Below are 27817 nucleotides of genomic sequence, written 5' to 3' on the forward strand. Positions count from 1 at the left end.
TCGTCATCAGTTGCGTGAGCCGTCGATAGAATATTGATCTTTTACAAGTTAAAATATAAAAAACAATTCATGCAATTTGAAAATTACAAGCAAAACAAGCTACCTTTTTTTTTTTTGCTGTAATGAAAAGCCCAAAATTTCTACAACTTCAAGGCTTCCATATGTCTTCCAACAATCTTACATCTCATCAGACTCCCAATGGTACCCAAAACCATCTTTAAATCCTCCATCCTGTCTCCCTTAGCCAACTTCTTATACAGGTAACTATCAAAAGTCATCCTTTGCACATACTCACTCCCACAAACTTCCACCAATGCTTCCCTTGCTGCATTGCTCCCATAAAACACCCTTTGCAACAAATCCAAAAACCTGAATGTACTCAAATACTTCTCATCCCATTCGAGCAAATACTCCCTCTTCAAATCATCTTCACTTATCATTGATTCCCCACCGTCCGACGCTCTTACCATTGCCTCCCCACACATCCTGCCTGATTTCGCTGCAAAATAAATCCCTTCACCCGAACACTTGGTAACATACCCCGCCGCATCTCCTACCAGCGCCACGCGTCCTCGTACCCTTACTGGTCGGGGATGTTCGGGGATTGGGTGGGCCTCCACTTTGATCACTTTTCCACCGTTGATCTTGTTTTTAACCCTTTCCTTTATTCCTCTCTGGTATAACTTGATATCCTGCTTCGCACGCACCGTACCCGTCCCCACTGCCACGTGGTCGCATTTAGGAAAAACCCATGCGTAAAAATCGGGTGACACGTCATCTCCCACGTACATTTCCGCGAGATTTTGGTAATACTCCATTTTCTCGTCCGGTAATCTGATTCGCTCTTGAAATGCTATTGCGCAGGTGTAATTCCCGGCTTTTATAAATTTGGCCACTTTGCTGTTGGCTCCGTCGGCGCCGATGATTAGATCAACGGCTAGGGTTTTACGAGAGTTGTTGATGGTGTGGTGGACAATATAAGGAGAAAATGGGGAAGAAGGGATTTCGAGATGGGTCACGAGGGAAGGGATTAATTGGGCCCCGGCGGATTGGGCCCTGGTCCGAAGGAAGGAGTCGAGGACTTCGCGACGGAGCATGGGGATGAATTCGTGGGCGCGAAGGGATTTGGATCCAAAATCGACGGTGAGATTTGAGGGGGAGATAATTTTCATCTTGGTGACGTGGCGGTCGATGAGGTGGAGAGGAATGGAGAATTCGTCGATCATGCAGAGAGGGATGGCGCCGCCGCATGGTTTGGCGGTGGAAGGGCTGCGTTCAAAGAGAAAGGTTTCGATTCCGCCTGAAGCCAGGGCTTCCGCGGCGGAAGATCCTGCTGGACCCCCACCAATCACGGCGGCTCGGAGTTTTCGGCCTTGGAGTTGGGGATGTGTGGCGGTGATGGTTAAATGACGGGGCTTAAGGAAACAGGGTTTCTGCTTCTTGATTGAGAGTTCAGAAAATGGGGTTTTAAGAGGGTTTTGGAGTAGAGAAGCTGCCATTGTTGTGCTTCGGAATCTAAACCTTGAAAGAAGAGGAGGAGAAAGTGAAAAAGCTTAACTATTGGTTTAGGTTTAACTTTCTTTTACGCCAGAGTTTTTGCGTTTTTTTTTAAATAGTTTCTTTTAAGAAATTTCACACTTAACGATGCATCATTAATGTTTCTGATAAGACGCCTTTTGTTTCTCTGATAGTGGGCCGAGGGTACAATAGTAGAGCGGATAAAACAAAGAAAAACAGCAAATTCATTGTACGCTAGTATCAGTGGTTTTCCTATTTTCTTTTTTCTGCTCGATTCTGTGTACAGCAAATTCAGAGTACAAACAAATTCCATTGCAGATTAACGTAAATTTCTGTCAAATGCCGGTGGTTTATGGCTGAACTGCAGTTTCTTGGGAAAGTTACAGGACAATTACAGCATTTCTTAGCAAGTTCTTGGGGAAAAAATGGAGAATGGTGTACTATTGTAGAAGCAAAAAGGGGTTACCTAACAAAGAAATTTCAATCTATAATGGCCTGCAAGCCAATGTTGCACTGCTCTAGCCAACGCCTAAACCAAAGAAGAAATTATGAAATCTGTGAGGATCAGGTAAGATGGGATACTGAAGTATAAACCAGATTCTTGACGGTAGTAGGACGACAAATGTTAGACAAGACTTCAGCAGACCATGCTGAATCAGCAAGCAAGGAGTTCACTTCTGGTGTTGGGTTATACAGATCCCACCATACGTGAGATGAAACAGTGTTGCAGGCCATATCTGAAGAAAGGCATCCAATCTCAGCCCCATACAAGCCAAGCCCGCAGCAAGCACTTTTTGCATCCTCAAATCCTGTATTTGTCACATTAAAACAAAGTATAAAGAGTAAATTAAATTTCTCAAGCCACCTAGATGACAAATAAACGTCAACATTGCCCTTTGGGTGATGTTTTTCAGGCTAATTCAGAAGGAGTATAGGAGGATTCATACCAAAGAATTGTGGGTAGGTTATGATCTTCTTGACTCCTTGGTACAGATCACAGAAGACTATCAGTGCATCAGGTAACTCTTCATTGATCCTAACTATGCTTTCTTCTAGCATTATATTATACTGCAAAACAAGGTCATTTATCTCCTCAACACAACCTGTTCCATCATCAATGTTGCTTCTAGCTGTGGGATTGTGCCACTGCAACAATAAACTTGGGGTGCATCCCAAAGGTAATATTCCCACGCATACAATCCTTCTAGCATTCATGTCATAAAGGTTCCTTATAGCATGTACCATCTGGTTAACCAAAATTTTAGCAAATTCATGACCACTGTATCTGACCATTACACCTGAAAAATTGCGGAGAAACAGATCTATGTAGTCATCTTGACCGAAGGAGAGGTAGAATATGGAGGATCTGACAAAATGGTAAGAGCTTTCCTGGCCGAGTTGTAGCTCCAACAGCTGAATTGTCTCAAATACTTGCCTTAGCTGGTGGTTCAGGGACTGGTGGCTCATGCTGCTGGGGCTAAGGATTGTAGCTTGTGCTGCCCCATAATTCACACCATTTAGCAAACCCTCAACGGACCCATTCTGGCTGTAGAATGGTTCAGTGTATGGTAAACCCATTTTCTCAGCTGCATTTGCCATCAAATTAATTTGGAAATTGTTCAACTTGTTTCTAAATGCATTACAATTTTCAAGAACTGGGTAAATAGAAAATGATGCTGAAAATTCTTGAAAAACAATGGAAGCAAGAAAACAAATTGTACGGAATCCATCGCAGCCTAACTCGTGGAATCAAAATTAAACTTCAGAAATTGTTGAGCAAATTTTATGCAATGCATATTGAAATTTCAATTTAAAAAAAAAAAAAAAAACCAAGAATGCCATGAAACATATGCAGCAAAGATAACGAGACCAAGTTTTTCTTCATCACTCAAATTCTTCAAAGAATCCATTGCATAACATGCAGTTTTAAAGAAAAGAAACCAAGAAATAAAACGACCAAAAAACATATAGAAGATACTGAAGCAAAGAAAGATCTTTCTGCCACATTACAATAGTTAGTTACCAAGAAGATAAGGAAGAAGAATGGAATTGGATCCATTACAAGGAAGCAAAGAAAGATCTTGATGAAAGATTGGGTAAAACAGAGCGTTGACTCCACAATCCACTGAAGAATCACCCAACACGTACATTGCTGACACATTCGAACTACTAATTTCTTGACCCATCGCTAGGTTGGTCACGCCCATTGAAACAGCTGCAACCAAAAATAAAACAAATCCTTCCATCATCGTTGTTATTTTGATCTAAGGATTTCTAATTCAGGTCGAAATTCCTTCTTTTTTTTTTTTTTTTTCCCTTGTGCTTTTGTTCAATTCAATAGAGAGTTCTTCCTTAAGTCGAATACCGTTGTTAACTTTATAGCGGGAAATGGACAAAAAACCGCTCGTGTGAAACAAGAGGAGACTCGGAATGGCGGTGCCCAAGATGGAGCCGGGCCCAAATGAGCTTTTTTGCCAACATGGTTAACTATTTCTGCTCTATTTTCCGCATTCAAGTTGGTAAGGAGCTTTCTTTTGTTTTCATTTATATTTTCTCTTCTTTTTCCAGGTAGGTAGGGCTTTTCATTTTGTTCTTTTCAAGTTGGTGAGAATCAATGTTATTTTCAAGTTGGTAAGAATCTCTAGTGTACCCGTATCATGTTTATTTCGTATCAAAATATTTAAAAAATATAAAAATAATTATATGACAATTCATTTTAACATTTTAAATAAAAAACACGTTTTTGGGTATGGAATATTTTTGTCAAAATTTTAATTTAAACAATTTTTATATCGTTTTTATATCATGTTATTGCGTAATCTATAATTTTTTCTAGATGAGCTTTGTTCGAAATTGACATATCATTGTATTGTAATGTTATATCCCTGTACAGTATAACAATTCTCCTAGGAAACGAAAAGAAACGGAGGTGGTGTTTTGAGAAGGAAGCAGAGGCCCTTCAAAAGAGAAAGTTCGATCAAGATTTCATTGAGGCTGACTAGGATGCTTTTCCCGCACCTTGGAACTCGTTATTGCAATTTGCATATACATCCAATTGTCACTGCAGGAAACATGTGCCACGCCTGTTATTTTGAGAATCACAAAAACCAAAGGCATGTAAATTGAAGCGGTAGTTATAATAAAAGCCATGAACAATGAACTCCGATTCCCTATAAAGGCAACCATAAGAACCAAGGCCCAGCTATCAAAAAATACACCAGAAGAACAGTGTTTAAAATCCAGGACTCATGTAAAAGAGATTGAAATGCAAGATCATATAAATGAGATTAAAATCGAAGGCTAACTAAAAGAGAAGACTATAGTTACCATACATTCAGAAAGATATTGTGAATAACTTTGTCATAATAGAACAAAGATGAATATGTTGGAAGCCTAGAGCAATGACATTAGTATTATCAGCTGACAGCTGTTATGTCTTCACCTTTTGAGCTTATACTACGTTTACTATGCCAGACACCATTTCTATCACCATTCACTGGATTCTTCTTGGCAGCAACAGAACATTGATCAGTTCGACCACCCTTACTATTCATCTCAATCTGAAGTCTGCGCCGCCTCATCCTGTTCTCCAAACGTATTCCTCTTAGAACACGAACCCTCTGCTCAACTTCAAAAGCTTCTGAGAAGTTCCAAATTCGGACCACACCTTCCTCACCTCCGCAGACAATTCGATCTGCTCCAATACTGACTGAGAATAAATTGTACACACATCCATGCAGCATTCTCTGGGGTGGCTCTACATTATTCTGGTCAATGTCTTTATCCCTTGCAACCCTTTTCCCCAAGGAGTGCTTAGTGGCCCTCAACAACTTTCGGACATCAATTAGTGCAAGTTTCCCATCACTGGAAGCTGAAACAAGCCAGGGAAACTCAAATGCAAGGGAATAAACAGAACCTGAGTGAGGAATCCATGTTGCAACCAGCACAACACTAGATTCTTCAGACCCACTTACGATCTCAAACATGTGTATTGCCCCATCTTCTCCACCAGTAAAAAGGAAGTCCCCAGTTCGGCTCCTTGCCAAGGCATAAGTATTACCAACATGAGCATTGTGAATAGCATTTAACAGGGTGCCACCATTCGTCTCCCAAACAAACAAATCTGAACCTGATGTGCTCGCAATAGTTGTGTCGTGTGGAACAAGGCCCCAAACCCAGTCACCATGCCTCAATACCTGTGTGCACTTCAGCAATGACCGATCCCAGACACGAACTGTCATGTCCCAAGAACCACTATATATCCTAGTAAGGTCCAATGCAAGAGAAGTTATAGGCCCCTCATGTTCCCAAAGTCGAAACTCAGTGTTCTGTTTCTCAACACCCTTAAGGTCAAACAAGTGCTGAAGACTCTCAACTGCCTTCCAAGAATGGATAAAGCCATCGGTACCCCCAGCAACCAATAGTTTAGTATCCGCTGCAACTGCCCTGATGGTACAACCAAGGGGTCGTGAGGATGCAATTGACAACCCCTCTTCCATATCCCACATTCGTACAACTGAGTCATATCCAGCAGTAAAAATAAGCTTGGCAGAAGCCAATAAAAACACAGTTCGAACAGCTTCCGTGTGACCATATAAATCATCAATGCTATACTTTCCTAAAAAAGTCTTGCTCCTAAAGTCCCTCTCCACAAACAATTCCTTCCATGACTTATCGTCTGAAAACCCTGCACCCAAAGGTGCCGGGGCAATCGGCAAACCCCACCTCTCACAATAAAATTCCTTCCAAACGTGATGCTCGGATGCTATATTATGGAGAGTTGTCGACACACAAGACACTACACCAAGCTCTTTCGGCTCAAGACAATTCAAAATTTCTGATATTAAGGCTGGTGGGAGATCAGTGATTGACCGCCGCACATTCGAAACAACATTATTAGGTGGTAACTGTTTGGAACAACAAAAACTTGAAACGTCCTTCTTAGGATTACAATCCAACAACGGTTTTGAACCTTCCAAATCTTCAGTTAAGGGATTGGATGTAAAGAGATTTGATTTAGAAAATTTTGCTAAATTCTTAAAATCCTCGGCGCTTTCTTGGCATTCAAATGCCATAAAATGAATGAACTTCTCACCTAAAACTATTAATTCAATGGTTTAGACCTAAACCCTATTTCAAAGGCCCAAAAAGGATTTTATCCAGATATCTTTCAATCCGAGAATCTCAACTTACCCTTAATCAAAGATGCCGAAATCTAACAAACCCTAAAAACTCAAATCCCGAAGTGCTTAAATTCACGTAAAATAAAAATGATCAGAAAATATCCAATTAATTGAAGAAATTTGAAAGGTTAACAATTGATTGAAGGTGTGCTCGATCCAATCAAAACCCTGAAAGTCAAATAAAAACAAATTAAAGAGAGAAAAAAAAAAGAAACTTGAATTCGAATAGATACCTCTAAGATTAATAATTCGTTCTTTGGAGCAGAGAAGATGTTAGAAGGTTCCTTTTCCCTAATAAATGAAGGGAAAACGAAAAATAGAGGAAAAAAAAATAAGTATTGGAATTTAATTTTGGAGAAAATCGACAAAAAGAAATTATTTGGGTGGGGAGAAACCGAGAAAGGGATTTTTATTATCATTCAATGAAAGAAAAGATCGGACGGTGCAGATGACGGGAGCAGGAGTCACAGAATTGTAATAATGCGTGATGTGTAAGTGTTGAATTGGACTAAGGCCTAAGGGTCATTAACTAATCGGGCCAGCATAGAGCAACGTCGATGCAAAAGCAAAATAGGCCGGGACAGCACAATTCAACCATTTTATCAACAAAACAATAATATAGGATCCAATTGAGCCATTAACAAAGGGGCATCTCACATCAATTTATAAGCTTTTATTTGTTTTAATTTATTAAATTTTACGATTTTATTTTATAAAAAACACCTCAACGATATAAATACTTATATTTTATATTTCAAGCCTTTGCCTTCGCCAAAGTGGGTTATGGCTTTTTGTGTTTGCACTTGACATAACTCATGGTATTATTAAGCCGGACAAGCTTGCCACAGCATAACTACAGTTTTAGGCCGATTCTTTTAGCATAAGATAATTTAATTCTTTCAAAAAAAAATATTTTTAATTCATGAGATTTAATTTATATATTTTATTATATTCTTAAAAATTATATTAATAATTTAAATTGTAAAATTTTTTTAAATAATAATTTTGATCAATAAATAAGTTATCTTATCGTAATATTTATACATATCAAATATAAGATAAGATAATATTATTTAATCTAATCATATTCATAATATCATTTTATCTTATCTTGTTATAATTTTATATAACAAAAATATTCTTAGGATCGGTTCTATATAAACTGTTCACAATTCTTATTTTAAAACGGTAATTGAAAAAAAAAAGAAAAGCTTAAGTACCTAATTAATAGATATGCATATATATATATATATCATTTGTAACAATTTTCTTTTATACCTAATATTTTTGTATATACAGTAAAATGTCGTATTTAAATTTTAATTATAAAAACCGTATTAAAAGATTTAATACATATCTCATTTTTTTCTAATTAATTTTTTATTTTTTAAAATATATTTTAAGAGATATATGTTTACAGTAAAAGACAAATGATACATTTAATTACCAACAAACAATTTTCTTTTCTGATTTCATGAATGAGGCTGTGCCTCTAATTTGTTTTGGTTTTCATCTCTGTTTATTGTTATTATTCGGGATTTAGCGGACAGATTCTACTAATTTTCCTTTGTCATTAATATCTTTATTTATTACCTCCAACTTGATGGCTTTATAACATGAAATCTACAGCCCAGATTTTAACTATTAAAGTCTTCTAACAAAAAGAAGATTATGGTTCATATGTGTTTAATGTTTGAATCATGCCAGCGAGCATTCCGGTGGTAATCCTTGCGGGAATCTCTTGGTATCAGTGCAATAGTTGTAGATCATGTAGTTCTTCTGCACCCATTTTATCCTTGCCTGGCCTGAGCTGTCCAGCGATTGTGTTAGCCAAGAGTTGTTGGATGAGTTTGAGGAGCAAGAGGAGGCATTGGAAGCCCAAATGCAAGCTTGGGCGTTGAAGTTTTGATAGGAGGCAGTGAAGGGTGCTAGGCTCCAGTCAGTCTTTACAAGGCCACCCCTTGTGGCCCAATCCTCGGCATCCCAAAGGCTGGAGAATATCCACATCGGTTGGTTCTTTGGGAAAGGGATGCCATTTGATTCTAAATTCTTGAACTCTCTAATCGGAGTCCCGTCAACAAAGAAGCTGAAAGGAACAAGATAAAAGCAAATTCTTGCATATTAATAATGCCAAAAAAAGATATAATACAAAATAATAAATAAAACGATGCTCTTGAGAGAGAGAAAGAGAGAATTACATGATGCTTTGAGGATTCCATAAAATGGAGTAGGTGTGGAAGTTCTTGGTGGGGTCAAACCAAAGATAAAATTGCTGCTCCCTATTTCCTTTACCTTGTGTGAACACATTTGTGTGGAGAATATAGGGATCTCCACTTAGGTTTCCAAGAAACTCAAAGTCGATCTCGTCATGGGTCGACCCCAGTGAAGACAGCTGCATGCCAAACATGCATCAAATTCACCACTACGTAAAAGGTTTTGCAAAAAAAAAAAAAAAAAAATAAAAATGACAAGCCTCCATTTTATAATGAGAAGTTTTTTATATTAATTTAAAAATTTTTAGAAAACCAGGTAACCAATTATTTGTTCAATCATTAGATTCAGATAATAATAAATTTATCTATTCTTGAACTTAATTTTTCAAGGGACGAGAGAGGAAGACAGACAACGAACTTACATAGTAAGCAGTCACGGTACCGGCGGAGTTGCCAGGCACAAGCTTCAACTGCATGTCGATTTTCCCAAATAAGTATTGATTCTTGGACTTGAATCCAGAGCCTGAGGTTTTATCAAGAGACAGCGTGAGAAGCTGTCCATTACTGAGTATTTTGGCACGGCCATCACCCCAAGTAATATCAAAATCTTGGTTGAAGTTTCCAGCCAACGCCAAAACCAAAAGATTTAACACAACAACACCACTAATAAGCAGAATTGTCTTATTAGTAATTGGGAAAGTCATGTTTGGTTTGGAGATAAAATGATTAATATTTTTGAAATTAACAAAAAGAGCTAGCAAATGGATGGTGAATCTTTGAATTGAATGCACTGAAATGGGAGGCATATATATAGTGGAGATGACGTATGGAAAACAAGGGAGATTAAGATATTGGTGAAGTTGTTAAGAAATTATGCATGCGTGCAAGCATTGGTGAGAAATTCAGGTACACTTGGGGTCTTGAAGAATTGGAGTGGGGGACCTGACAGCTAATGGAGATGACATCAAAGTGATTGATCTCGAACAAATTTGGAATTTGGATCGAATCATATAATTATTTTCTACGCGGTTGTGATATGTGAAAAGATCGAAGGTTCAATTTCAATCCATGGACACAGCTGGCCTACACTAGTATCTGGTGCCCTGTTTATATCAGTGGTCTAAATTAAGCCTTCAATTCTTCGTTCTTTTACATGCTTATGTCGTCAATGCATTAATTTCAGTTCTTTTAACTTTTCCAAACGATTTGCAATCATATAAATACATTTATAACATAAATTTTTTTACACATTTCATATTTGTCAGATATCACTAAATCAATTAAATTAAGCAATAGATTCATAGCATTCATAATTGACTAGCATAGATATGTATTATTATAGTGTGTATCCACTGATGTAGGGAGGGGGATACATCAATGTAGCTGTCCACCATACATGAAAGAAAGGAAAACTATTTAGTAGTATTTTTGTTACTTATTGTCTGGAATTTGATTGTTCAATGTTATGAACTCGTAGCTTAGCAATAGTTTAGTTATTATCTTAATCTTTATCAAGTTATTCTTTAATTGATTCATATTCTTTTAGGCTTTATCAATATATAATAGATATTAGTATTTTTAGGATTACATTTCATTTTGTTTTTATCTCTTAAGTTTTGATAAAAGAATAGGAATAATCTTTTTTTTTTTTCTTAATCCTTTTCAATCTCTTAAATCAGTAACAAAGACCGGAATAAAACTCTAACCTAAAAACGACTTTGTCAATTAAACTAATTCCTCTTTGATTAATCAACATCGTTTAAAACAAGCATATGACCTCATGAACCTAGCTGGATTCTAGAGTCTAGAGCTGGTCAAATGTTGTTTTCGCCTACGCTCACTTCTTTCTGGTTTTAATCATAGCGGGTGGTTTTAAAGGAGATAATAATTGGCAAATGTACATACTTGTTTGTCATTTCGCTCAAAGCTGGCACTTTCTAAGATTTATAAGTATAAAACCACTTAATTAATTTGATTTATATATTTATAATAAAAAATAATAATTGATATTTTTAAATTTTAAATTTTAATACTTATAATTTTTTTAAAAATTTTTAAGCTTCGGCTTCCATTGTATATAAAAAAAAATTCATCAGAATAAAAATATCATTTTTATATTTTTATTGGTTGTGCGACTTTGGGGTGTATATCTTTTTGTAAGTGTCTGGCTATACATATCTATCTCTTACATTGATGCCGGTTTTGGCATGTAAATCCACTTTTTCACCCAAAGGCTACTTTGTTGAAACCTGTTAGTTGGACTCTTGGGACCATTTACGAATTATACAGCTAATAGTATTATCTGACTGCACTTACGAAATTAAAATGGAACTGTATGAACATGAAACGATATGTCCTTCCAGTTCATCAAAATGAAGAAAAAATCAACGAGGTCCTAGCTCCAAATTAATTCACTAATGATGGGTTTCCTTGTTCTTATCCAGATGATGCATATATAGTCAACAAGATTGATTTTGACAAGCCTACCCAATTATTTAACCACCCACCCACCGCCACTTCGTACTGAAAAAAGGGAGAAAAGAAACAAAGAAAGAAAGAACGAAAAGTGCTTCACTTAGAAGTTGTCAAGTTGATAAATTCAAACATTTAAGTGACTATTTGATGAGCAATTCTAGTTACCTCTTTAAGCCGCTCGAATGTCTATATCTGATAGGCTAATGCATATGAATTTGAGATTGAAGATTTTAAAAGTCATCTGACAGATGATTGATCAAAGATTAATAAGTAAAACTCCAATTTATATCTTACCATAGGATATATATTTAAGACATGAAGCATTTCCTGCCTTCTATTAATGAAATATAAAGCAATATTGGTGATTTTTTGTATAACTGAGGCAACCAAGATTTTAACCCTAATCACCGTAATGATTAATCCAAGTGAACCAGAGGCAGGAGGGTTATGTAGAGACTAGCAAGGTCTTTGGTTGTTTGATTTTACAAGAAAGCTTTGGTTTCGAGAACATTACTTGTAGATACCCCATTTTTTCTTATATTTTTTAAGGATTGAAAATGAATTTCGATTATAAAATTGGGTTCGATTGAAAAACCTCAAGCTCAATAGGAAATTTTTAATTTTAATTTTGATTTGATTTTTTTTTGTTTAATTTTACTTTTATTTTTTGAAAAGTCAAAAAATAAAAAAAAGTCAAAAGTCAAGAAAAAATTAGAGTAAATTTCTTTTTTTTATAAAAAGTCATAAAACCAAAAAAGAAAAAAAAGGGAATGAATATTGGCAGATTTGATTCAAATCATCAAGAATCACAGAAAATCAAATTAGTGATTGATTTGATTTAGTTTCCATATTTCAAATGGATTAAATTATTATAAGAACATAATCAACCACACACAAAAGAAGAGACAGAGTGAAAAAATCATATGAAGAGATTTTATGATTATAAGTTCTTTTTCCTTTTTTGGGTTAGTTCTTAGTTTTTGGGAATATAATTTAAGAATTTTGGGATTAAGTTCTAGATTTTGGTTTTGGGTTTTTGGGGTTCTGATCTTTGAAGTTTGGGAAGTTTTGGAAATTTGTATAGAGTTTTGATTTGATGTTGCTTAAATTAATTTTTCAAAATTTTTAAACTTTTAGGCTTAAGGGATTTCTGGGTTTTTTTTTTCTTTTTTTTTTTTTTCGTTTTTCAAGGAAATTTTGGGTTTTCTTTTGAATTTTCCAATAGAGCTTTGAAGATTACAGCAAGATTCACAGTGGTCGAAGGAGATTATGGTGGTTGTTTTATGGGTTCATCGGTGTTTTTGAAAAAACTTGAAGATTCTTACGATTGTTTGAAGATTTCAACATCAAAATAAGAATTTGTGACCTGAATATAATGTTGTTGAATTTCTCAACAAGGCTTATAGAGAGAAGTTAGAAAAAATTTAACTAGAGAGAGAAAATGAAGTATGTTATGAGAAAAGCATAAGGTTTTTTAGACTTTTATACCCACAAAAAATGGCATCATTTTGGCAGAGTGGTTGAGCCATCCTAACCCAGCTAACCTGCGTGCTGCCCACATCTAAAATCCAACCCGATCGTAGGTATTTTTTTTTCTATTTTTTTATTTTTATTTATTTTATTTTTAGATTTTCTTTATTATTATTATTATTATTATTATTATTATTATTATTATTATTATTAATTGAACAAAATTTTTTTAATGCTTTTATGAATTTTCTTTTATTCATTAAAAAAAACAACAAAAAATATTTTTTTCAAAATAAATTTATGAATTCTACTAAACTATTAGAGAATTTCATATATCAATTTTTATAAAAAATAAAATATTTTTAATGTATTGGAGAAATTAAATCTTAAATCTTACCAAACTATTAGAAGATTTAATGAATCTTCTAAAATTAAATTTACAATAAAATCTTATCAAACTATTGAGAGATTTACATCAAAGTAAATCTTACCAAACTATTGAAAGATTTTACTTTTTATTTTATAAATAAAATATGTTAATAGATCCGACAATGGAGTCTTTTTAGAGTGGGATACTAGTATCCATGAATACTCTTAAGATAAAAAAATTATCATAAATTACTACCAAACTATTTGAGTAAATTTAGGATCAATTTTTGCTAATTAAATTATTTTACAAATTATAAAAATGTTTTAAGACTTAGATAACTTAAAATTAAACTGGTACCATTCTTTGGATGGGCACTGTAAGAGTGTTATAACTTTTCTCATGTATAATCGTACTTTTGAACTTAAAATTTGATTTTGTAAACCAAAATTTATCATTTAAAGATACCTAAATCAAGTTTAGGACTCCTTTTTAAAATATGACAGATTCAGTTAAGTAGCCAATTACACATAAATAAAAAGGTTGGTGATGACTCCTAAAATTTATGTTTAGTGACAGGTTCATAGATCTATACGTTATAATAGTTTGTTGACTCCATTGGGAATATCAAGAGTTAGGATAGTAAATGATTTCTTGTTATCCAAGCCATAATAAATTTAAGAATTTTTTTTCTTGTTGGTAATTTATTTATTTATTCATTTTATATATCTGTCATTCATTTGCACATACATTACATAAACTCTACACCCGAGTTTTGTATCTTAGAAGGGAGTAAAATACTTTTACTTTCATGAGATTTCATGTCTCCGCATGGGCTAGCGAAAATCTTCCACTTCAAATTGAACTATTTTTGCTTATAACCTATAATGAGTGAGGATCGAGGTGCTTACAAGTCTATAATGGACAATGATGTAAGAAATAATTTAAGAACCATTAGATTGTTAAACCTTTGAAGTTAGCATGTAAATAAACCCTAAAGGTTTAAACTTAGGTTAGAGCCATGTCTTACTTTGTGTTAGAAAATCTTAAATGGGACATTTATTCTACTTGTAAATTTATATATTTTTGTTGTATATAATATTTGTATTCTAACCTTTTATGTTATTTTTTTTATATTGTTCTTTGTATATATCATGTTTACTAACCCTTTTCTTTTATTGTATATGCATGTATTTGCATCATTAAATCCTTTTTATTGTATTCATTCTCATGTATAATTTAATAATTTCATAAACATCATTTTAAATTTATACTTTAATTATGAAAAATTAAGGTTTAAGGATAACTCATCACCAGTATTACATCCAGGTCCAAGCTAGAAGAATGGAACAAGATAATGTAAACCATGTTGAAAAATTAAAAAAGGCCCAAAAAGAGATTAAAGGGAAGTTGAAGAAAATCCTTGAAGCATTGGGCAAGTTGAATAAAGGAAAGGTAATAAAGAAGAAGTTTCATATGACGCTGTCAATCCTCTATATCCTTTGGATTTTGGCCAATATCAGACCTAGTCCACTCAAGGTGTTTCATCACAACAGTTCACATTCTCTGCAAGATATATAGGAATGCCATTTACACCAACTTAGGGGCAATTACAAAGTTTTGCTAAAAAGGTAGTAAAATCATTCCAATTTCCTAATTTGGATGTCCCAAAAGAGAAATTAAAAATGGTTGAGATTTTGAAAAATTCAAAAACTTATTACAAGATGAATATGCTCGATGAGAGACTACTAGCTATTGAAGGTATAAACTTTTATGGCTCCATGGATGCTGTTGGGTTTTATCTAGTTTCAGATGTTATTATAGCTCTAAAATTTAAAATATCAGAGTTTAAGAAATATAGCAGTACAAAATATCCCATCATGCATATTACAATGTACTGTCGTAAGATGATAGCTTACGCTAATAATAAAAAATTGCTCATGTATATATTTCAAGATAGTTCGATTGATTCTACTATAAAGTGGTATGTTTAATTAACAGAACTCGTACCCAATCATAGAAGGATTTGACTCATTCTTTTATTAATTAGTACCGTTACATCATTAACCTAGTCTCTGATCGTTTTTCTTTACAAATGATGAAAAAAAAGACAACAAAATCCTACAAAGAATATGCCAAACGATGGAGGAATATGGCTGCTCAAGTTTAACTTCTTCTGACTGAGAAAAAAATGACAATATTATTCGTTAGCACCCTAAAAACACCTTATTATGAAAAGATGATAGGTTACGTAACAAAGAAATTTATTGATATGGTAATTTTAAGAGAGATTATTGAAAATACCATCAAGAATAGCAAGCTTAAGGAAGAAGAGGCTAGCAGTGCCAAGAAAGATGGGATGCCTAAGATGAAAGATGTTGAAGCCCAAGCGATGAGTTTTGAAAGGCAACAATTTAGAAGTTATATTCCATATTCACCATATGTTTATTTTGTTTACTATTCGATAGTCAATAATATTGTACAAGTCTCTCACCAACCTTATTACCTAACCATAAATAACATCTATCCAAGCTTTTATTAACTAGCCTTTCAAGCACTTGCATATAGGCCTAATCCTATTATTACACCAATTCCAAGCCTAATGATCAAGCTAGTGGTTTGGAAAGATACAAGGGTAACCCAAAGAGAGCTCATATTGATCCTATTCTCACAACCTATATTGAGCTATTCCCAAATTAGTCAAGAATAACTTGGTATTCATAATCTTTTTAGAACCATTAAAGCCACCTTATCCCAAATAGTATAGTATTAATACCACATACGATTATCATAATAGAAATATGGGTCATTCTATAAAAACTTGCCTTGTTTTTAAGTATAAAGTGTAAAGTTTGATTCGAATAGGTTCGATAAGCTTCAACGAATTAGAGAAGCTGAATGTCTACAAAAGACTCGTACCTAATCACCTAGAGGCATAATTTTGAGAAAGATTTAAAAAAGTTAATTAAAACTACTTGTCATTTTGGAATGATGGACTTCTTTTATTGTACTTGAATTTTATCTTATTTTTTATCATTTTAATAAGGTGGTAGATTTAATGAATTTTCATGACATTTTTTTTTGTGTGAATCACCATTTTATACTTTTACCTTATCATGTATTTTCTTATATCTATTCTTTATAATGAATGTTTAGACAATCATGATATAATTTAAGATTTGATTTTGAAAACATCATTTTGTTGTTATGATCGATCAGTTGAGATTGTTAATTGAGATTCATTAATAAAAGAAGATACATTGACAAAAAATTTTGCTCGTTCGAAGATGAACCTGATATAATATATGATCTTTGTAATAGTTCATTCACAAGTATGTTTTTGGTCAATCAATGTTCTCCATTAAAAGTATTCATGTTTGAAATGATAAATGATCATTTTTCTTCTACCTTTCACAGAAGAAGTAAAATTATCCTTTGTTACCCCATTTGAGCTTGTTAATTTTTTTTTTTTTTAAATCTTAAACAAGGATCACCCCCATATTAGGGGCAAAAGTTTGAGAAGCTTAAGAAAGTAAAGATCCTTAGTGATTTCAAGAACAAAGCCTTTTTGTGCTCAAATCCTTCTTAAAAAATAAAAAAAAAAAGAAGAAATTGATGGGGTAAAATATTAAAGTGCTTTACATAGAAAAAAATTATCCTTGATTTGATTATCTTTCAAATATAGTTTGGGCCTATTTTATCCATTTCTTTCATAATCCCACACTCTAACATATTTTATATCCCTTAAAAGTCTATTTTGATCGAATATAAATATTTCAATTGAAAAATCATGAATTAAACTAAGACAGATCTACCATTAGATTGTTTAAGATGAAAAAAATGAAAAAAATAAAAAAGAAAGAAAAAGAAAAAAAAAAGAAAAAAAGAAAACTTAAATTGAAAACTTGAAAGGGCAGTTTAAGTAAAGATGAAAATTTGAAAAAACAGCTTCATGGGAGGATCCTAGGAATAAAAATGATGATTGGCTCAAAGATCGAGGATATTGATGGAATTATTTTTGAAAGTGAATACTGAGTTAGAATTCAGAATTGTCTGAACAGTCATTATGCTAGATGTTAATACCCCATTTATGCTGTATTTTGCTTTTCTCACCTTTAATTTGCTATTGGCTAGACTTTTTTTTGATAATGAATGCCTATTTTTCTTGTTTACATCCCTTGAATGAATTAAAAAAATGTATCATGTATGTCATAAATTGAAATAATGATAAATAAATGAATGACAATGTTCGTAAAAGATTTTTTTCATTCTTTTGGAAGAAATCAAAGATGATAGAAGTAAAAGAAGCTTGAGAAAATGATTTGAAAAGGCCAAATAAGGTGACCCAATGATGAATACAAATGATGAATTAGTCAACATAACCTATAAGTTATGACTAGATGGGAAAAATAACATGGATCAAATGATGAAATTTGTTTGGAGATCATTAATGTTGAGAAGCTGAGAAAGAATATAATGAGATGGTGAAATCTTGAGAATCTTAATACTACAATTAAAATTTCATAGTATTGATTTAGTGACATCTGCATTACATACATTGCATTTACATTATTTTTTAAAAATCTTTGATAATTACATTTGCATCATAGTTGGGGTATGCATTTGCATCATAGTTGGGGCATGCATTTGAATCATAGTATAACATTTGCATTATTGTTTATAACATGCATTTGCATCATTTAGTGAGAATCTAGATTATTACATTTGCAACATGTAGAAGTCATTTGCATTGCCATTTATTGCATACAAAATTTGACTTTGATTGGACAAGGCTTTTAACTTTTAAATCCTTGAATGAGAAAGATCTTTCATGATAAGGGTTTTTTTACAAGAAAAACTTCTCAAAATTTTGAAGTTACAGAGCCTTTATTTAAAGGGCTTTTTCAAATATGAATCTTTAAAATTTTGGATGTGAAACCCAAAATTTTTTTAGATGAGAATCTTTGAAATGTTGGTTTTTAAATGTGAATCTTTGAAATTTTGGTTCTAAACTATTAAAATTTTTCTAATATAAATCTTTGAAACTTTAGTTATGAATCCCAAAATTTTCAAATGAGAATATTTGAAACCTTAGATGTGAAACCTCGAAATTTAGCTATAAACCTTGAAATTTTGATGTGAATCCCTGAATTTTTGAAATATAAAGCTTTAAATTTTGGGTGTGTATCATTAATAAAAATCTGTTGAATGTGAATTTTTTAATCTTGTATGTGAATTATAGTTTGTGAAATTCTTGTGAATCTAAAGTTCTTGTGAATTTACAAGTTTTGCAAATATTCCAATTCTTGTGAACCTAAAATTCTTATGAATTTGAATTTTTACGAATCTTTAAGTTCTTGCGAACTTGAAACCTTACGAATATAACTTTTTACAAAGCTAAATTCTTGTGAATCTTTCATTCTTATGAGTATTTGAGTTCTTGCAAACTTGAAACCTTGCAAATCTGAATTCTTGTGAATCTTTCATTCTTATGAGTTTTTGAGTTCTTGCAAACTTGAAACCTTGCAAATCTGAATTCTTGCAAACCTAAATTCTTGCGAATCTAAAAGTCCTTGTGAATTTGAAACTTTTACGAATCTAAAATCTCTGCGAAACTTAGAATCTTTGCGAATATGAAATTTTTATGAATCTAGAACCTTTGAGAATCTTGAATTATTTACAAACTTTTGGAATCTTTGCAAAACTTGAAATTCTTGCGAATCCAAAAGCCTTTCAAATCTTGAATTTTTGTAAATTTTGAAATCATTACGAATTTTTTTGAAATCTTAAAGTCTTAGAATCTTTTAATTCTTGTTATAGAGCTTTGCGAATCTTTGAAATTTTATGAACCCTTCCAAATTATGAATCTTTAGATTTCAAATTTTTGATATAGGAACAAAATGGATATCTTTTATCTTTGCACAATTCCTGTTTCATAGAAATTATACAAAGAGGGATAACTGTAAACATCACATTTTATCCAGTATTTTTTCAGAATCGAAAACAGGCTTTGATCACGAAATTAGACTTGATTGGAAAACTTTGGGTCTAATAGGAAATTTGATTTTTTTGTTTAATTTTACTTTTTTTGAAAAAGTCAAATAGTAAAAAAAAAGATAAAAAGTCAAGAAAAAGTTAGAGTAAAAAATAATTTTTTTTAAAGGTCAAAAACCAAAAAGAGAAAAACATGAATGAAAATTGGCAAATTTGATTCAAATCATCAAAAATCACATAAAATCAAACTAGTAATTGATTTGATTTAGTTTCCTGATTTCAAACGGATTAAATTATTATAAGAACAGAATCAACCACACACAAAAGATAAGGATAAAAAGAAAAATCATAAGGGGAGATTTTATGATTATAAGTTTTTTTTTTTTCTTTTCTAGGTTGGTTCTTAGTTCTTGGGAACACGATTTAAGAATTTTGGGATTAAGTTATAGATTTTGGTTCTGGGTTTTTATGGTTATAATATTTGAAATCTCTAGGAAGTTCTAGAAATTTGTACGGAGTTTTGATTTGATTTTGCTAAAATTAATTTTTTAAATTTTTTAAACTTCTGGCCTTAGAGGTTTTCTAGGTTTTTTTTTTGTTTTTTTCTAGGAACTTTTGGGTTTTCTTTTGAATCTTCTAGTAAAGCTTTGAAGATTTTGATGAGATTAACGATGGCCGGAAGAGACTAGGTTGTCGCTTTTTGGGTTCATCAGTGTTTATGAAAAAACTTGAAGATTAATCTGGATTTGTGGTCGGAATCTAATGTTGTTGAATTTCCCAATAAGGCTTTTAGGGAGAGGCCAGAAAAAATTCAACTAAAGAAAAAAAAAAGGAAGTTTGTTTTGAGAAAAGTATAAGGTTTATTTTTTAAATCTTTTATACCCACACAAAATGGCATTGTTTTGGTAAAGGGGTTGACCCATTCCAACCCGGTTGACCTGCGTGCCGCCTGCATGTAGAACTCAACTCGATCAAGGGTATTTTCTTTTTTTTTTTTAATTTTTTTTTAATTTTATTTTTTTATTATTATTATTATTTTATCTTTAATTATTATTTTACTTATTTTAAAGTAAACGTGTTTTTTTATGGTTTCATGAATTTTCTTTTATTCATTTAAAAAAACAAAAAAATGTTTTTTTCAAAATAAATTTATGAATTCAACCAAATTATTAGAAAATTTCATAAATCAATTTTTATAAAAAATAAAATATTTTTAAATTATTGGAGGATTTGAATATTAAATCTTACCAAACTATTAGAAAATCTAATGAATATTCTGAAATTAAATTTATAATAAGATATTATCAAACTATTAAAAGATCTATATCAAAGTAAATTTTATTAAACTATTGAAAGATTTTATTGCGTATTTTTTAAACAAAATATGTTAATAGATTTGATGGCGAAATCTTTTCAGAGTGGGATACTATTCTTTATAAATATTCTTGAGGTGAGAAAATTATTTTAAATTACTACCAAATTATAAGAGTAATTTTATGATTAATTTTTGATAATTAAATTATTTGGCAAATTATAAAAATATTATAAGGCATTGATAACTTGAAATCAAATTGATGCCATTCTTTAGATAAGGCGTTATGAGGTTGCTATAACCTTCCTTACGCGTAACCGAACTCCTGGACCCAAAATTTGATTTCATAGACTAAAATCTACAATTTTAATATACTTAAGTCTAGGTGGGGACTCCTCTTTAAAATAAGATATATTCTATTAGGTTGCCAATTACACCTAAATAAAAAAAATTGGCATATAGATTGTGGAATCTGACTCTTTTGCTTGCTATAAATATAGTGTTACCATCCCTATCTGACAATGATCCATTGCATCATATAATTCAAGGTAATTAATCAAGAGCTTTTGAAAAGGAAACAGCAGTGTAGTTCTCACATATTTATAGAGAGTTAGATAACTGTGACAATTTTTTGGGTGGGAAAAAGGTTGTGCGTTTGCTATAACCAAACTCCTCCATCCCCTGTGAGTTAGTTTGACATTTGCAGGATAACCTATTGGATGAAGTTCCACTTTTATGTACAAAAAAATTTTGAATTTTAAAATAATGTAATTTATTTTTAGTCATTTAAAATAGGAAAGTTATCTCTTGTATCACCATTGAAGTTATAGGGTTGCTATATATTTCTTCAGGATATACTAAAATGTATATTATAATTAAAAAAATTAATGCATTGATGTTGAAAATTTTAAATTTCACTAATTAAATTAACGAGTTAATTTGTGTCAATCTATTAATTAATTATTTTTAAATCTATAAAAACACTTTTTAATCTTTAATTCTGTTTGCAACGTTTCTACTATCAATATATTAAATAATTAGAAAAAAAACATATGTAAGTTTTTAACAGTTTGTAAAGGTTAAAACCTTCATGGATTGTTTACTATAAACAATCCAACTTGAATAAGAAATGAAGCCAAATTATTTTCACTTGGTTGATATGATTTTTTGTTTAATTTATTGAACAATTTGGTATGATTTTTGGCAAAAAAAAATGGTTTCATTAAGGGTCCGTTTGATTTCGCTTATAGCACCAGTGCGATGCAATTAAGGATATTTTTGGACCAAAAAAGGTATTTCGATAGGTGATTAGAAGTTTTCAACTGCACCACACCTTTCAATCTTTATTGGAGCAAATGAGATCAGTGAAAATTTCTAACGTATTATTGAAGACAAAACCTTCCAATACCCTTATCTGTAACTCAATTCAACATTTTTCAATTCAATTAATTTGAAAGTCTTAAATTCAAAAAACCTAATAAAGAGCATGTGGGAGTCCACATATTTTATATTGTTTCCCATTTTCATTTGTATTATTTTTAGTTTATTTTTTTCTTATTATTTATTATTATTTATTCATGTATTTTCTTTGATCAATGTTTATAAAAAAAACTTTTAATATTTTTATCACTTGATAATAAAGTAAATTATTTAAAAAATAAAAGGTAAACTTCATAAATCTACTATGTGGTTAAGATTGAAATGAAAGTGCCCCTAAGATTTAAAACATGATGTTTAACTATCATATGATTTATTTTATTAAACTTTTTTCGTATCTTTTTATTTTTTTAATTTTTTTTCCTTCTTCTTCATTTGAATTCATACTCTCTCTAAAATCAAACCAATTTTCTCTTTTTTCTCAAACCAATCCACAAATAGTAATCTTTAAACCACCAAAAAATATCCATTTTACTACCAACAAACAAGAAACTACCCAGAATCGAATCAATCCACAAAGCCAAATTCTTTAACACAAGCAATGAAGAATTCCCCAACAAAGTTTTAATAGAATAACTCATAAACAAAATGATAGTTATAGCAAATAGCCTTAAAGAAAAATCCACAATAAAAAATTGAATCATAGAAATAAAAAATTACCACACAGGTAAGAAAACAAAAAATTGTGATAACAAAATATATAAAATTATGAGATTAAGGGTTTGGTCTCTTAGGATTTATTCTTATAAATAGAGGAAAGAAGTGTAGCTAGTGTAAAAGAGTAGAAGAAAAAGTCATCAGTGGTCTTGACAAGGTAACAGAGAACGACGGAGGTAACGGGTTGTTACCAGTTTCTGGGTATTTGAGTTATGTTGACTTGGTGTTGTCTTGAGAGTTTGATGGTGGTTAAGAAGTTTAGAAAGTGGTAACAATTTTTATTTAATGCTTTGATCTAGGTTTATGCTGCAGATTTAAAAAATTCTAAAGGAAGAAAAAAAGGAAGAGAGAAGAACATAATTTGCTTGGGGTTTTTGAAAACTACTAAATAGCACGCAGTGGATAGACAACAGGAGGTGAGTGGTAAATCAACACCAATTTCTGGATTTTTAATTCTTTTGTTTAAGGTTTGAAAGTTTAAAGAGAAAGGAATGAATATTTTTTGGTAGTTTGAAGGTTGTTATTTATGGATTGGTTTGGGTTTAGAGAAAAAATTGATTTAATTTTGGAGAGAAAGAGAATAAATTTTTAGAGAGAGAGTATAAATTTAGATGAATAAGAACGAAAAAATTAAAAAGAAATGGAAAAAGTAACATTTTAGATAAAAAATAACAAAACAAATCATAAGATAATTAAGTGTTACATTTTAAATCTCAAAGGATATTTTCATTTCAACATTAACCACAAGGTATATTTCTAAAGTTTACTCGAAACTAAATCATATAAAGTTATCATTTTTATGAGTAATTTTTAATTATTAATTAACTTTAAAAATACCAAATATACAATAAATTTTATTATATAAAAATTTTAATTTGATATATAAAAATAATTTTAGTAATTTTAATAATATACTATAAATTTTATTATATACAAATTTTAATATAATGTTCTTAATAGTTATTTTTTTCTTTTTATTACATTTCATCTCATCACCATTGTTGCATTTGCATCCAAACACATATCCTACATTTGATTTTAATCTCACCGTTATAGTACCAAATCTCATCACATCATTATTTTCAATTTATAGTGAAACTAGTCTCACAGCTCATCCAAATTGATCATAAATTACAAAAAATTTAAAATTTTATTTTAAGATTTGATTTATTTATTTATTTTGATAAATTTTGGATCACACTAACTCTGCAACATAAAAAAAAAGGATAAATTGATGGATCTTATTTAGCAAGTAATGATCATAGATTAGGAAAAAATCCATTACCAGATTAATTATTTCCCTTCTTCCCTTTGGCAAAATTTTTCCCTCTCTTCCTCTCATTTCTTCTTAACCAATGTCTGACTCTTCTTATTTCTCATCCAGCCTACAATCCGCTATAATCATCGCTGCTCTAAATAGCATTACCACCATCACCCCTACCATTTTCACTACCTTAGAAACACCATCATCACTAACTTTCGAAGAATAATTCTCTGTTGAATCTCTTTCATCTACCATTTCTTTCATACCCAACACCCCTACGAATATCATCACCTCAGAAACACCAGCATCATTTTTCTCATCCAAAGCATATTTGTCCATCCAATAGTTTTCTTCTATCTTTTCCTTTTTTCCTTCAATTGGAGGTATTTTTAGGTTTAAAGGGCAAAATGGATTTTTTTCCATTCGTATAAGTCAAAAGATAGTTAGGGGCAAGGGCAAAGCCAACATGTGGATGAAAAAGGTCAGACTAATGAATAATTTTAATTTTTATAAAATAACATTAAAAAATTATACTATTAAACACGAATAAACTAGAAAAATAAAATTATTATTTAAATTACACTCTTCATTTTTTCATCATACTAAAATCATCAATTATTACATTAGTACCAAACTTTTCTATAATTTCTTTCTCAATGTAGACAACCAAAGAATTTTTCAAAAAATCATCTTATCTTACTTTGAAGTTGAATTTTCATAATATTCACATTCTATAGATACAATTGAAACTGGAAAAGTTAATATGAGACAAATCAATCTATCAACAAGTGGATATACCTCTAACTTTTCATTTTCAACTAATTATCTACAAAGTTCAAAAAATGTTAATATTTTTCTCATATAAGAATGTTGACACACTTCAACTTCATAATGTCTCAACTCGTATGTAAAACATTCTTTCTCATGGTCAATAAAGTTTTTTGGATAAAATTAGTTAACAAGGCTAGAAATTTTTTCAACATCAAATAATTTAAAAGACTTTCTACGATTTAAAGATGCAATAAAAGTAAGCAACTCAATAATATGGTCATTAAATCTAGGTTTAATTATTGCAACTGAATATCTATTATAGCAAAAAATATATCTATTCAATAATGATGATCCACTATAATATGTTCTTTCTTGTTACGACCACGACCTACCATGTATAAAGCATTCATATCTAGAGTATCTAGCTCACAAATCTCATAATATGACATCACATTATTCAATAATTCATCCCATCCATTTTCTCTAAACTTTTGAATCAATTCTTTGGTTGTCGACACAAAATTTATGGCATTCAATATATCTTGTGAACAAAGTTGCAAAGCTTGACAAAGATTATCAATAATCCCTATAATTTCCTTCATTAAGTGTAAAATAAAAATAAATTCAAAAAATCTCAACCTATTATATACAACATGAGTATCTCTCCGTTGAGAATAATTAGTTGTAATTTTTTTATATTTTCAAAAATAGTGCATGTTGCACGAAACATCTTCATTAAACTGATAATTGAATTCAAATGAAAACTCCATTAAGTATCACCTGGATGTTGTAAAGCACCTAGCCGATTCATACCAATTTCAATTTCCAACTCAATAATAGAAATTAAATAAGTAATTTCAGCTACTTGAGCTTCTTGTAATTCATCATTATATTTGAAAGAAGCACAAACCACATTAACAATATCGACCAAGTCTTTAAAAATTGATGCACTTCAACCATTTCTCTAAATGCTACAACCAATGCTAATTGAAATTGATGAGTAAAATAATGAGCATAATAAGCATATGGACGCTCATTCAAAATCAAAGCTTGCAAGCCATTTAACTCCTTACGCGTATTACGCACTTTATCATATCCCTGTCCTTGAAGATTCTGTATGTCAAAACTATGATGGGAAAGAACATTAAAAATCTCAATTTTCAAAGTCAATGCTAAAGTATTTTTAACATGAACTAGATCAAAAAACGTTTTTTCACAAAGCTTTCTTTATTAACAAATCTTAAAACAATTGCCATTTGCTTTTTTTTTTTTACTCATCTATGGTTTCATCACAATAATGCAAAAATTTCTATTACCAATTTCTTCACAAATTGCATCATGAAATCTTTTAGCATAAATGGGTAGAATTTCATTTTGTGTTGTTGAAGAAGTATATATGGCATTTTATGGAGCATTTTTCATAACATCTTCAACCTTTTTATCATAAGATGTCAACATTATTCCCAATTCAAGAAAGTTTCCAAGATTTTTTATTCTAAACTTTCATTATGACCTTTAAAGGCACAACCTTGAAATATCAACCATTGAACAACATCTATACTAGTTTTCAAACGTAGACGATTAACTGTAACTTGTTATGTTGTTTGCCTATCAAGTAATACTATAATATTTTCAGCTTTATTCATTAAATCTACATAAGCTCTTTGTGCATTGTTATTTGGTGAATTCAAAACTTTTTCATATAAGTCAAAAAAGCACAATTGCATCCTTCATGTACTTTTTTTCAATTTCTAAAACCACTATGAGTAAATGTAGTTAATCCAAAGAGTCTGGTTGGCTTGTTATTAAAGAGAAAACAAGGCAAACAAAATACTACATCCTTAGAAGGTGAATATTCTAACCAAGAAAATTGTTCGAACCATGATGTTTGAAAGTGACAAGGATGCTTTTTCTAAGCTAAAAGCAAGATATTCTAAAAAATTAGGCTGATATGGTCCAGCCTCGATGTAAGCTTTTCAAATTTTATCATGTAGAGTAACTGGATACTCGTATATTTGTTTACGCAATCTTGGATCACGTTTGGAATTAAACAAATAAATTGTCTCTGCTTCAACTCTAGGAATTTTAAAAGCATTAGTTTCAACGTTTGGAGTAGATGATGGGGGTGGTGATGCTTCATTTTGTGAAATAGAATTAGAAAATGTAGCATTGGCTTCTAGAATAGAAAATGTTGGCTTTAACTTTATATTTTGATTATTTTTCTCAAAGAAAAGAGAATATATTGTTCTTGACTTCATAGCTACATTAATATTCCTAAAAATTTGAATAAAATTACTAATTACTATATAAGTATAATAAAATAAAAATTCTTATCTATTTATAAACAAAGTAATGTAATAAATCAATGCAAATAAATAAAAGCAAAAACTTCATATTAAATTAAAATAATCTAATAAACCAACATAAACAAATAAAAAACAAACAACATATTAAATTAAAATAATATAATAGATTAATGAAAACATATAAAAAAAATAAGGTGCATATTAAATTAAAACAATCTAACAAATCAATGTAAACAAATAAAAAATAAAACAGCATAATTTACTATTGTTTTAACTAATAAAAAGAATAAAAAAAAACTTGATTTGATTATTTACTTATCTTCTTAAGAGTCAAAAGAGTGCTTCAACCACTCAACACCAATCGATATGAAAAAATTATTTTTACTAAAGCAAAAAGATGGCCAGATTGATAATTAGATGAAAAGTTTAGAATAAACTTATTTTGATAAATTGTAAAAAAATGAGGGCTAGATATGTTAATAAGGCACATAGACATAACAATAAAATAGTTTACTTAGATTTCAATTAGGTTTCAATAGTAAACAAGGCTTCAATTTAACTTGAATTTTAAAATTAGGCTAAATAAATAAATAAAATAATAAAATAATATACAAAAATTAAATTTACATATTTTTATACCTTTAGGGGCCTTGACCCTTGCAATCTCACATCACAAGCTTAAAGTAAGCCTGTCAGCCTTTTTCCTATATATAAATATTTTATTATCCAATTTTAGGGGGCCATGGACCTTAGTAGCCCCACTTTAGCTTTGCTTTTGTAAGTATAATAAAATAAAAATTCTTATCTATTTATAAACAAAGTAATGTAATAAATCATGCAAATAAATAAA

At 31.0% G+C, this 27817-nt stretch overlaps 4 protein-coding genes across 5 annotated transcripts; all 4 read right to left on the reverse strand.

Moving 5' to 3' along the window:
- Position 1: 1 nt before the first annotated feature.
- On the reverse strand, positions 2-1840 carry LOC111286751 (geranylgeranyl diphosphate reductase, chloroplastic-like). The gene has a single exon (XM_022876932.2). The coding sequence runs from the start codon at positions 1497-1499 to the stop codon at positions 141-143; it is 1359 nt and encodes a 452-aa protein (XP_022732667.2). The 5' UTR covers positions 1500-1840; the 3' UTR covers positions 2-140.
- Positions 1841-2082: 242 nt separating this feature from the next.
- LOC111286753 (GDSL esterase/lipase At1g71250-like) lies at positions 2083-3767 on the reverse strand. Its single transcript, XM_022876933.2, has 3 exons — positions 3542-3767; positions 2466-3104; positions 2083-2327 (listed from the first exon to the last, which is right to left on the reverse strand). The coding sequence occupies exons 1-3, from the start codon at positions 3765-3767 to the stop codon at positions 2083-2085; spliced, it is 1110 nt and encodes a 369-aa protein (XP_022732668.1).
- A 593-nt stretch (positions 3768-4360) lies between these two features.
- On the reverse strand, positions 4361-7147 carry LOC111285468 (F-box/WD-40 repeat-containing protein At5g21040-like). 2 transcript variants are annotated; one of them, XM_089761989.1, is made up of 3 exons: positions 6935-7147; positions 4961-6869; positions 4361-4601 (listed from the first exon to the last, which is right to left on the reverse strand). In XM_089761989.1, exons 2-3 carry the CDS (start codon positions 6591-6593, stop codon positions 4504-4506), a joined length of 1731 nt encoding a protein of 576 aa, XP_089618115.1. In that variant the 5' UTR covers positions 6594-6869; positions 6935-7147; the 3' UTR covers positions 4361-4503. The 2 variants fall into 2 exon arrangements, with proteins under 2 accessions (XP_089618115.1, XP_022730679.2); XM_022874944.2 differs by having other exon boundaries at positions 4361-4579; positions 6935-7146.
- Positions 7148-8012: 865 nt separating this feature from the next.
- On the reverse strand, positions 8013-9706 carry LOC111285095 (xyloglucan endotransglucosylase protein 7-like). Its single transcript, XM_022874339.2, has 3 exons — positions 9337-9706; positions 8900-9093; positions 8013-8787 (listed from the first exon to the last, which is right to left on the reverse strand). Exons 1-3 carry the CDS (start codon positions 9616-9618, stop codon positions 8400-8402), a joined length of 864 nt encoding a protein of 287 aa, XP_022730074.2. The 5' UTR covers positions 9619-9706; the 3' UTR covers positions 8013-8399.
- Positions 9707-27817: the final 18111 nt, after the last annotated feature.

The sequence above is a fragment of the Durio zibethinus genome, chromosome 6 (genome assembly GCF_047325235.1).
Source record: "Durio zibethinus cultivar Kanyao isolate XHJ-2024 chromosome 6, ASM4732523v1, whole genome shotgun sequence".
NCBI lineage: Eukaryota > Viridiplantae > Streptophyta > Magnoliopsida > Malvales > Malvaceae > Durio > Durio zibethinus.